Source organism: Spermophilus citellus, assembly GCF_964194105.1.
Source record: "Spermophilus citellus genome assembly, chromosome: 3".
Lineage (NCBI taxonomy): Eukaryota > Metazoa > Chordata > Mammalia > Rodentia > Sciuridae > Spermophilus > Spermophilus citellus.
In genome coordinates this window covers 148636272-148649185 of record NC_138184.1, presented here as the reverse complement: position 1 = coordinate 148649185, position 12914 = coordinate 148636272, and the positions used below count along the sequence as shown (strand labels likewise).

Genomic DNA, 12914 nt, shown 5'->3' with positions numbered 1-12914 from the left:
CTTATAAAAACCTCCAGATAACCCTGCCAGCATGATTTTACCCCAGGTATGAACCATTTTACGCTCTGACCTATAGAATAGTGAGATGAACTATCAGAAGTATAAGCTAATTGCAGGTATTTGGGAGGTGGGTGGGAGAACACTTTGATATTCAGGCTCGCTTAATCCTTATTTTTAGCCCCATATCCTTCTCTGTATTTTAAGCGACTAAATTTGCAGTAATTTGTAAATAACAGCAGTAGTAAATAGGGTGGTAATATACTGAAAGATCATATGCTTTGAGTTGCTTTTGTTCTATAAACATTTTTTTTTTTTTTTACTAAGCCTTATTCTTTTGCCCTATGTTCATCACGGCTTAGAGTATCAATTTGCAAGTTGACAGATTAGACTGGAGGATTGACTAGGCAAAAAAAGAAAAAAACGCAGTTCTTTAATACCATGAAGTCCCAGAGACCAAGAAGGCCAGTCTGGAGCAACATAGTGAGACTCCCATCTCAGGGAGAAAACAAATAAACAGCTGGGTGTGCAACTCAGACCTGTAATCCCAGCAACTCAGGAGACTGAGGGAAGAGGATTGCAAGTTTAAGGCCAGTCTGGGCAATTTAGCAAAACCCCATCTCAAAATATAATGAAAAGGGGCGGGGATCTAGCTCAGTGGTAAAGCGACCCTGGGTTCAATGCCCATTACTGTAAAAAACAAACAACATAAAACATACTTCAGTTCTGTGATCAAAATTAACTGACATATGCAAAGGAAGAAAAATTACTTTACACTGGAGAAACCTGACAGACACTGCCTACAGTTGGTCAAGGTTAACATCATTGGTGATAAGTCATGTTGATTACGTGCACATTTAACATAATGAGGATGGCACATCTCCTCTGGTCATCCTCCCCATAAAATATAACACCAGACCAACGAGCAAAACATCAGACAAACTCAAATTCAGGGTCATTAGAAAAGACCCAACCAGTGGAATGAGATGGACATCATTACCCTCAAGTATAAATATGAAGACACGAATGATGTGACTATACTTTGTGTACAACCAGAGACATGAAAAAGTGTGCTGTATATGTGTTCTATGAATTGAAATGCATTCTTCTGTCATATAACAAATTAAAATAAATAATTTTTTTTTTTAAATACCTGACCAGAACTCAAAACTGTCAATATCATCAAAAACAAGAAAAGTCTGAACAACTGTCACAGTCTAGAAAAGCCTAAGGTGATTTGATGACTAAGTGTAATGTGGCCCTTTATGGGATTGTGACACAGAAAAAGAACAGTTGATTAAAAACTAAACAAATCCAAAAAAAGTACAAACCTTACTTGATGTTATCACTATTGGTTCATTAGTTGTGACAAATGTATCATACTAATATAACCTCTTAACATCTACATTCAGAGTATGTGGGAACTCTACACGATCTTGGCAACTTTTCTGTAAATCTAAAACTATCTAAAATAAAAAGATCTATTTTTTAAAAAGACCAATTCACTTAAAAATTAATTAGCTCATAGAAGATCAGATCTTGGGTTATTAACATCACCCCAAAATTAACTAATTTAACAAGCTCAAATGTGTGTGTGTGTGTGTGTGTGCTAGATATGTGTGTATATGAAATGATTAATTTGCTTTCAGTGCATTTTAAATAATTTATAAATCCAATACAGATGAATTTGGACTTGTTTAGTACAAATTATATTTATATAATAAATTATATTTATATAAATATCCTATAAGTCATAAAGTATGGAACTTTTGTATCTAAGTTTCTAGAAAGCAGATGAGTCTGTCAGTTCATAATATAGGAATATAAAATTGAAGTAAAATCATGGGTAACCTTATCTCCTGAGATGGAAGACCTCGTGGGAACTATATGAGCATACATTGGAACTATCATTAATCAATAGATTTTTTTTTAATATGCTGTATCTCATTCCAAAAAGGAAACTTTATTTTGTTTTTAAAAAAATTATACATGAAACATCTTCCTTGTGATTACATTATATAGTAATAGTTACTTCTAGAAAACACATCATTGACAAGATTCACTAGAGCAGTATGTAAACTATTATGAAGTATAGGCACGATTTTGGGATAAAAACAAATATTTGAATAAATACTGGGAATAAGTGGTGGTCCTCTTATGAGGTTCTCCCCCTTCAATGTAACCATAGATAATTGGAATGATTCTGCCATCTAAAAACTTCACTATGCTGTTTTTCCCTCTTAGGTTTATGATGCTGCAGTCAGGTGGTTGAAATATGATGAACCTAATCGCCAGCCATTTATGGTTGACATCCTTGCTAAAGTCAGGTTTCCTCTTATATCAAAGAATTTCTTAAGTAAAACAGTACAAGCTGAACCACTTATTCAAGACAACCCTGAATGCCTTAAGATGGTGATAAGTAAGTTGCCTTAATATCCATTTATAACCTGATCATGTGGCCAGTTTCCCATGGGCTTAACCCATTAGAATGGATCAGACTCAATAGCCAAGGGGAAACATTGAAGACTTTGCCCTGCCAGACAGTCCATCGGGGTTCTTGATGTCCCCTGGAGAAGACAGCCTCAGCCTTATTTTATAGGGATTTAGATGATGGAAGGTAGAAATTATTTAGGCTTTCTTACTTTTTATACAATAGCTTTCATGCACTTTGTTTCTAGTGTTTTCTTCTTTATTTTATTTGGCCAAACAGTATACTTTCATCACATTTTTCTTCCTAAATAGCTTTTCTTTTTTTTTCCTTGGAGCCAATTATTACTGAATATTTTTCATTTGTTTTTATTTTCTTGTAGGCTGTCTCAAGCCCTCAGTACCCTTTTAAAATGCCACTTAATAAAATTATCTGTAACAATTAAACAATCTGTTGCTTTTTTGTTGTTGTTGGAAATATCCCTTTTAGAGCCTTCTACCCATTCCAATATGGGATGTTTGTTCTCTAGGCCTGATGCACAGTCCTTGTGCTGGAGCTTCCTGTCACCATCCTGGGAAATCCTTTACTCCTGTGTGTCCATTGTCTGCTGGATCCCAGGTTTACCCCTTTCATAACATATCTTCTAAAAGGAACATATCTTCTAAAAGGTTCCTGGTAAACCAGGCAAGGTAGTGCATACCTGTAATCCCAGCAGCTCAGGAGGCTGAGGCAGGAGGATCACGAGTTTAAAGCCAGCCTCACCAATTTAGCAAGGCCCTAAGCAACTCAGCAAAACACTGTCTCTAAATAGAATATGCAAAAAAGGGCTGGGAATGTGGCTCAGTAATTAAGCACCCTTGGGTTCAATGCCTGGTACGGCCACCTCCAAAAAAAAAAAAAAAAAAAAAGAAAAGTTTCCTGATAAAGAACACATGATTGGTAAATACTTGGAGACTTAACAAGTCTCATGTGTATTTTACCATAAAACATTGAATGATAATTAAACTGGACATAAAATTATGTTGAAAATCATTTTAAGTTAGAATAATCTTCAGGCTTCTACTCTTTTGAGAGACAATCATTTTTTCCTGTTTATTTGTTTGTTTATTTATTTATTCCTCTCTTGTAAGTACTATCTTTTTTCTTAGCTATGCTCAGTGGCACACACCTGTTTCCCAACAATTCAGGAGGCTGAGACAGGAGGATCACAAGTTCAAAGCCAACCTCAGTAATTTAAAGGGGCCCTAGGCAAATGAATGAGACCATGTCTCAAAAAATAAAAAGGGCTGGAGGTGAAGTTCAGTGGTAAAGTGCCCCTGGGTTCAATCCCCAGTATGGGGGCAGGAGTGGAAATGTAGATATATGTATCTTTTTTTCTCTCAACTCTGATGTTTCAAAAGTTTACAATAATGTACCTTGATGTATACCTTGTTTTTTAAAGTCATGTTGGATATTCTCTTTTCAGCCAAAGATGTCTCAATTCTTTATTAATGAATGACACTGTGATTCTTCAGACATTGACTCTTTTTTGTCTCCTATTTCCATCTTTTTCTCTTGGTTCTCTTCAAAGAGATTGCCTTCATTTTTCTATTAAACCTTTTTCAGCTATTTTTAATTTCTATGAGTTTTTACTTATTTCATGACTGCAATATCTTATCACTCTAAAGTAGTCATTATAGTGCCTTTGGAATTTTCTTATGTTGTATTTTCCTATTACCTTTGAATTTTCCTGTGTTTGTTGGAAGCTTTTCTTAAATGCTTGATCTGTCAATTATTTAAGAGTGAGTTTTTACAAAACTGATAGATTATGCTGTGAATATCACAGTGTTTCTCAGTTCTTGGGCTAAACTGTAGGGTAATCAGCATAGCCAGTAAATTTTTAATTGGTAGCCCCCAAATGTCAATATTTTCTTAGGGAGTTATAAGCTGGGTACAGACATTTAGGAGCTGGGTTAAGAAGATATTTTTTCACTTAATCCCTGGTTTCAGTTCTTCACTCTTCTCTGTGTTTTTCCCTAAGTCTGGATCATCTGTCAGTATTTCCAAAAACCAGTCCTTGTGTCCTGCAGAAGACCTGTCCAGGTATGGCCAGTACCTGACTACAGAAGGGGAAGGAGACCTGGGAATTTAACTGTTGTGTAATTCAGAATTCTAGAGTTCTGTTGTTTTTATGTTCACCCACCCCTCTTCTGGCATACTTGGTATCTCCTGTTGGGATTGTTTCCAAGATTCTGCAGGGTAATTTGGCTTGCTTTTCATTTGTGTCTCCTTGCATAATCATTTAGGTATGATATACATCTGCTGGCTTCATTAATAGTGTTTTGGAGTTATAGTTTTCATAGTATTGTTAGTTTTGATTGCTTCTTATTTTCTTGATATTTAGAGTGGTTTTTAAGAAAAAAAGTTATTGAAATGGCAAGTCCAGTATCATGTTGTTTTTATATTAAATCTGAATAGTCTTTCTTTATGATGGCTTTATAGTGAGGTGGTTAGAAAAGTCTTACCTATTCCAAGATTTTTTTTTTTTAATTACCTAAATTTTCTTCTTGTCCACTGATGGATTTCTTTTCTCCTTTAAGACTTCATCCTACTGATATTTATTTGGTGCCAAGTAATTTGTTTCTAAATGTCTGATAAGATGGTCCAAAGTCATTGAATAATTCATCTATCCCACTGATTTAAAAACAAATATGCATAAATCTGTACTCATATACACACAATTTCTCTTTCATTCAAGTACCTTTCTTTAGTTATTTTTTTTTAATTATTTTATTGTTGGTTGTTCAAAACATTACATAGTTCTTATTATACCATATTTCACAGATTGATTCAAGTGGGTTATGAACTCCCATTTTTACCCCGTATACAGATGTACTTCATTTAAGTTGTCATATGTTTTTGGAGAATTTATAATTTTCTTAGTTCTGCTTTTATTTTAGACATTGTTATTGTTGCAACTGTGAATAGTGTCCTTTTTCTTTTATTTATTATTTATCAACTTGATCTTTTTTTGGTGTTTTTTCCCTTTTGTTTTCAGTTCTTTCATTTTTTTAAATACTTTAAATATATTTTATGTTTTGTGTTTGGTAATACCAGTATCTGAAGTGTCTGAAGATCAAATGCTGCTGTTTTTTTCTGTTGACTTCTTCCTGGTGGTTTAATTCCTTTGTTTTGTAATTTGGGATTGTGTGTTTAACATTTGATTGATCTTAATCTCCAGGAATATTGGGGGACTTGGTTTGTCCCTGGAGGTCTTCTCTTTCCTTAAAAGGAGAATAGTTTTGCTTTTGCCAGGTTTCCTAGCAAACTTTGAATTTTCCTTGCCTGTTGGTTTCCTAGATTGGCAGGTAGGATAAATTCAAACTTGAAACCTACCTATAAGCAGGACTGTCATTGTAAATTCTCAAAGGAGAGAGACTGCCTCCACCTGGACCTGAAATTGAAACAGGCATATTACTGTTTCTCACTTTGTCCTCAGACAGATGTTTCTTAGCCTGTTTTTCACTGAAAGTATAACTACTGGTCCAAGCGATTCAGCTTTAAACAGATATCTCAGTTCCAACTCCTTATCTTGAACAGGTTCAAGACTTTATCTTTTCTCCCTCATACAGCCAATAAAAACAATTTCTAGTTTACAGTATTACCAAAAGATTTCAGAACATCTCTAAGAGTCTCTTAATGGTTACTATTCTGGTGTTTAGCTTTTTTCTTAATTTTGGCCCTCTATGTCTACTCTGTTGGGATTTTAGCTGTGCGTTCAAAGAGATTTATTTTATTCTTTTCAACATTTATATGTATTTTGTTACAAGAAAGTTTTTTTATAAATCTAATCTGTCAATTTCCTATAAGTGTAAAATCAGATTTTTTCAACAGATGTGAAATATATAGTTTTCTAAATAATGACTATGATACACCAAGTATACTGTTAGCTCTTGAGTTCCCTTTCATTTTAAACCAGAAACCACATGGGGCAGCAAGGTAGATTTCAATTTATATGTGATAAGGAAAAAAAAAAAAAACACCCAAATGAGGTAGCAAAAATAATAGGTGTTCAAAGTGGTAGTTGTAACCCATTTTGAACACTTGTTTTTGCTACCTCATTTGGGTGATTCATTTAAGGTATGACTGGTTCTTGCACAAAGTTAAGAAAACTGATGAAAGAAAAATGAGCACTTTTATTCTTCCTAAGATGATATCAATATTGGTAATAAGTTGGAGTTTTTGAATTATTAAATCACTTGCCCTTGATTTGGAAGTCTAATGGAAAATTCTATTAGACTTGTCACATAGCTACAGCTTTAGAGTAATGTGGAAAATAGGTAAGCTTGGACCAGTAGCTAGGTAAGCTAATCCTAATCTGGAAAAATATTGTGGTATATTCATATAATGAAATGTTCTATGGTTAATGAAAAAAAATTTTTTAAAGACCAGGAGTGTTTGAACCCAGGTAAGGTTTTCAAGGAAAAAAGAAAAAGAGAATATGAGTGAAGGACACATCCTTGTGAATATTTACATTTAGGGGTTGAAGGGGGTGGGAAGGTGAATTCACAGAACTGCTAAAACCAAAGCCTAGTATATCTTGAAGACCAAGATATGTTAAGGAGAGCACAGGTGACCACTAGTCCCTTTAAATACAAAGAGAGAAAAGAAAATCAGCACCATAAAAGATTTTTGATTAGGGTTCCATCTTTTGGATTACATACATGTTAATATCAGTTTTTTCATTAGTCCTCAATTTGCAAATTCTGGTATTTTCTGGCCTTACAGTTTCACAAGGTAGAAGGCTGCACTATTTCTTCATGCATGAGCTATTAAAGAAACTAGCCAGGCTCAGAGTCTACCATTTAGTTCTTACGTGAATTCTGAATTGATTTAGAATCAGGATAGTAGCATTATTTGAGAAATTCAAGTGTGGAGATTAGGCTCTTAAATTAGAAGCTTTGTTTAAATTTCTTTAGCTTACCAGGCTTATTGCAGCTTTCCTTTTCCTTTTTTTCCCCACTTAATGAAGAACAGTGAGTTATTCCATAACTTATTAACTAAGTACAAGCAGCCAAGACCTCAAGTGTGGGGGACTAGGCAGAGCTATGTAGGGGAAAGAAAGCCTCCAGCCTCCATTCTTCAGATCACAAGTTGTCTTCCTGCCATCTAATTTATGTTGCCTTTTCATAGAGGAAGAAAAACAGAAAAGATAATCTAAAAAGTAGAATAAAGCTAAGCCAAAAGAATGTATATATAAAAAGTTATTAGTTTAGTTATTTATTTAGTTACAAAGTAAAGTACATAGTTAAAGGCCCAAAGGGCCAGTATAAAGTTTTTACTAAAATTTTTCAAATGATAATAATACTGAAAGGAATAGTTCCCAAAGAAATATGCCTTAAGAGTAATGAACTTCTCAAGGACAGGTGCCAAGTGTTCCCAGACCTCTGCTTGGAGACAGAAAAAATAAATAAATTTAAATTTAAAAACCTATCAGAGAAGGAACTTAGTTCATGCTTCCTCTGGGTCAGCTACTGTAATCCAGCAGCCTGTTGACTGGATACAGTTTCCTCCTCACTCTCCCCTACCTTTCTCTCGCTGGGTATATTAGATTCATACACTATTCAGATGATCATCATGTATGGAACCCTCTTGGAGCAATGTTCTCAAACCCCAGAGTTTTAGATTCAGAAGATCTGGGCTAGTGTCCAATCATTTGAATTTCTAACATGTTACCAGGTGATGCTGATACTGTGGGTCACCAGACCAACATTTCAAGAACTGTCCCAGGCTAAATCCAGCTTTGAGCTTTGGTGGTTTTTACATTTGTGAAAGAAATATTAAAAAAAAAAAAAACTATTTCACAGAAACCAAATGTGTCTGAGAAAGCCTAAGGTATTTACTGTCTTCCTTCCCTTTACAGAAAAAGTTTGCCAGCCTCTGCCCTAGGGTATTGACCCCAGACCTAAAGCCAGAGCTTTGGTGTTGGAGGTTTCTAGCTCTTCTTATGCAAAAATGTCTCTACTCAAATGATCTAAAATGAAAGGGAATGCTAAATATTGATTTTCATTCACTCTCAAACTTTTCTGCAAACTTTTTCTTGATCCCTTTTCTAAAGACCCTACCTAGCCTCATGTACAAAAGTGGCTTGCATGAGTTAAGAATTTTTTACACTATTGAATAGAAAATTCAATAATCAATAATATTATACATCATAAACAATACAAATAGATGTAAAAGGGGTACATAGTGAAAAGCAAGTCTCACTGAAGGCCTTTTTCCTAGCCTATCAATCTCTTATGCTGGATAATGCTAACTATTCTTCCAGAGGTAGTCTTGGGACTGTATATATAATATATAGTCATTTGCTTATTTATACATGTATAAATTATATATAAAATGGGTATATATGTTTAAGCCCTCCCCCCTGCTTTTTTTGTACTGGAAATTGAAGCTAGAGGTACTTAATCCCTGAGCCACATCTCCAGCCCTTTTTATTTTTTATTTTAAGACAGGGTCTTACTAAGTTGCTGAGGTTGAACTTGTGATCTCCTGCCTCAGCCTCCTTAGTAGCTGGGATTACAGGTATGTGCCACGACGCCCAGCCTAAAATACAATTTTTTAACACAAATGGTATTGCACTCTGTGTTCTGTCCTACATCTTGGGTTTTTTGTGTATGAGTTTGTGTGTATGGTACTGTGGATGGTATCCAAGGGTGCTCTACCACTGAGCTATACCCTCCTATACCCCATCCCTTTTTATCTTTTTTAAAAATATATTTATTTATTCATTCATTCATTTATTTTTTAGTTGTAGGTGTACACAATATTTTATTTTTATGTGGTGCTGAGCATCGAACCCAGTGCCTCATGCATGCTAGGTGAGCACTCTACTTCTGAGTCACAACCCCAGCCTTTTTGTATTTTTTATTTTGAGACAGAATCTTGCTAGATGCCAGGCTAACTTCAAACTTGCAATCCTCCCTCCTCAGTCTCTGGGATTACAGGTGTGTGTCACCATGCCCAGCTATATCTTGTTTTGTTTGACACAACACTGTTTCTTAAAGATCATTGCATATGTTCATGTTAACTTTTTCCATTCTTAACAGTCACTTATAATATTCCATTTAATGGATATATCCTAATTTTCTAACCACTTCCCTATCAATGAATTTTAGGTTCATAACTCCTACAGGGGGGATTACTGTGTTAAAGGATATGTAAACTTGTGATTTTTGTGAACCTCACTATGTGACCCTCTGCCTTACCAGATACATACACCCTTTTGCCCTGTGTTCCAGACAGTTTTATCTTGACCAATTTGATAAGTGAAAAACTATGGCTTTAATTTGTATTTCTCTTAGATAGAATAGGTGAGCATGTTTTCATATGTCTAATATTTGTCCATACTTCTTTTTCTGTGAACTGTATTCAGGTATTTCAAGTTGTTGGTCTTAATCTTATTACTAGGATGTGTTTTTATAACTGTCTTTATAAAAAATTTAAATATATTCCTAGTTTGTCATTGTCTTTTGATTCTTTTCATCACATGGTAATTTATCTTAAAATTTTCTGTATTAAGTCTGAACATTATTTTGTGGCTCCATGTTTTTATCATTTTTAGGGTTCCTCATTCTGGGGCATTTTTATTTTAACCACACTATTTTTCTTTGAGATATTTGAGATATTTTTGCATATTCCAGTTTGTATTGATTTGGAGTTTAAAGTAAAATATGAGGTGGGGATAGTTTTTCCCCCATATTATTATCTAACATTGGTGAGAACCCTTTTTTTACCCCCACACTGACGTAAAATGGCACCTTAATGAGTGGCCCTTAACCAAAAGTTTGAATAAGTGGCCCTTAACCAAACTGAGGAAGTACTGAAAGAAAAAGAGCATGTTAGTTCTGAATTTTCATTGCACTTGAGAGTCATCAAAAACAGTGCTTCTCAAAGTTTTATGTACATCTGAATTATTTTGGGGTTTTGTTAAGTGTGCAGATGCTAATTGGGCAGGTCTACAGTGGGGCCTAGTATCCAGCATTTCTAACAAACTCCCACATGCTAAAACTGCTGCTCTTTAAACCACATTTTAAGTGACAAGGAGCCCTTTAAAATATGAATGCCTAGGCCCTATCACCAGAGATTTTAATTGGTCTGTGATAGGACATGGTTATAAAGAGTTTCAGAGATTTCCTAGGTAATTCCAATATGTTGTTACAGAACCACTGGGTTTTAGGAGGTGTGGATTTCAGTAATTATTGTTTTGGTAGCTATTGCTCATGAAGCCAGGATATTCACTGGAATGTAGTAAGTAAGTGCCTGGCACAATCTTAGAACAATGGTTATTGTTGAGAATAGTAAATTGGTTAAGATTCAGATCATTATATATTTCTCCTACCATGTTTTCTCTCTTTCTTTGAATGCTATAAGGGGTGATAAAAATAAAATTATAGAAATAAATGCTTTATTATGTCTGGGCATTTATTTTTCAAAACACTGCATTTAGTGCCTGAAGTTCTTGAATAGTTGCTGTGTATTTTTCTACAGGTGGAATGAGGTACCATCTGCTATCTCCAGAGGATAGAGAAGAACTTGCAGATGGCACAAGACCTAGAAGAAAGAAACATGATTACCGCATAGCCCTATTTGGTGGCTCCCAACCACAATCCTGTAGATATTTTAACCCAAAGGTAACTAATTTTTATTCTTTTGATTTTGAAAGCACTGTGCAAATATACTCACCCAAGTAGTAATAATTTTTCTTTAAATATGTCACTTTACGGCATTCTTTCACATACCTTTTAGGATACATAGTTACCCTTTTTGTTTTACAGATAAGGAAATTGAGATTTAGATTTCAAATGTTCTCATAATTGCTCTGATGTTCTTTATAGCAATCATAACCAAAGAAAACAAACAAACAAAAAAAAATAGTTCTCCTGTCTTTTTTTGTTAGCAAGTCCCTGCATCCATTCTTTTTGCCTTCATTCTGTGCTATTTTTAATGAAAACCTGCTTCTGAAGCTAGATTTGCTTTTTTCTTTAGTAATTAATATTTTAATATAAAAAATAGTCACTCTAAGCAATTTGGAAAACCTAAAAAATTGTTAAGAAAAAAAATAAAATTACTTTTACTCTGATCATTTAGAAACAGTCTGCAGTTTTAGTGTGCTTTCCAGTACATATTATGCCAATTGGGCTAGCAGATTCTGAGTCATAGGTCTAGGAACATAATCCTTTACAAGTAGTTATCCCTTGAAAGAGTCCACTTACATTTCTACTTCTTATTTCTTAGTCCTATGTGTTTTGGTTGTTAAGGGAAAATACCATATTTTGCTTGTACTGCATGTATTGCTGGGGCAGAGCAAATATCACAGACCTAAAAGATAACATCCAAAATTTAGTAGTATCCATAACACATGCTGAATTCTAGCACATAATGGTCTCTTTCATAATTCTGTAGGCACAGTTTTGATTGATGATAAATACCCAATGAGACCAGAGCATCCTGTTGACATTAGGATACTCTTCTGTTGCTTATTTCTGTGTGAAGTAGGTCCTTGGAGGTATTCTATGTTGTAATGTAGTGATTCACAAGGGGGAAGGACAGGAAAGACCAGTCCAAATCCATATTAAGTATCAATTCCAGTGAGGGCAAAGCATTGCTCCTTCAACAATGAGAGAGTCCCAATGGAGAAAGCCTATTATGAGGTAAATTAACTTGCTTCCTTACAGTATGGTAGCAAATTAAGGACTTAGGATTGGTCAGTGTTACTGACAGTGTCAGCATTGGTCCACATTGACCTTAGAGAGGGAAAGTCCTTTGGCTACTATAACTCCTAGCTTATACCCCCCTCTGTCAGTGCCACTGATCACTCATCAACCCATTGAGCAATCAGCAAATGGGGGAGGGAAGACATAGAAGTGGTTCCGTACACAAGATACTTTTTTTTACAGTTGTGGACATTCTGATAAGAATTCATGTGGAACATAAATTTGTGTGTCCTCCCTGGAGGCCCACCTACATTGCCTTTCTTCAAATCTTGTCAACAGTCTTGCATTCTTATTTCAAGTCTGTATCCATTGGAATAAACAATTAATGATGCCCAAGCATTGATAAACCTGACCTTAGGCTTTTCCTTCTAAAGATATAATGGATAGCAAAATGAACTCCTTGAAATTCTGCCAAATCAGAATACTGTCCTTCTGTGCTGTCCTTTAGTACAATTCCTAAAAGGGTTGCACTGCTTTATCAGTTCATTATTGGCTAGTACTTTAAAAAATGGACCAAGCTCGGGTATCTCAAATTTGTCAGTGATTATATAGGAAATACCTCCATGAGGACATTGTCCTGGTTGAGGGAGAAAACTGTGAATGAAGGGAAAGGCTACTGGGTAAGGATTATAATTAGCTTGTTTGGGTATTTTGTGCCTTTGAAACTGAAATAAGCCCAATTTTATTCCTACATACCACATAATTGATTGAAGGCATGCTATTTTTGTGGTTAG

At 34.9% G+C, this 12914-nt stretch overlaps 1 protein-coding gene across 2 annotated transcripts in view; it reads left to right on the top strand.

Annotated features, from left to right (window-relative positions):
• KLHL7 (kelch like family member 7) overlaps positions 1–12914 on the top strand; it is a 59196-nt gene that overhangs the window by 24153 nt on the left and 22129 nt on the right. The window contains exons 6-7 of one of the 2 annotated variants that reach the window (XM_081284009.1): positions 2242–2416; positions 10955–11097. In XM_081284009.1, the coding sequence (XP_081140135.1) occupies positions 2242–2416; positions 10955–11097 (318 nt within the window). The remainder of the gene's footprint in view (positions 1–2241; positions 2417–10954; positions 11098–12914) is intronic. The other variant, XM_081284010.1, reaches the window with a different exon arrangement.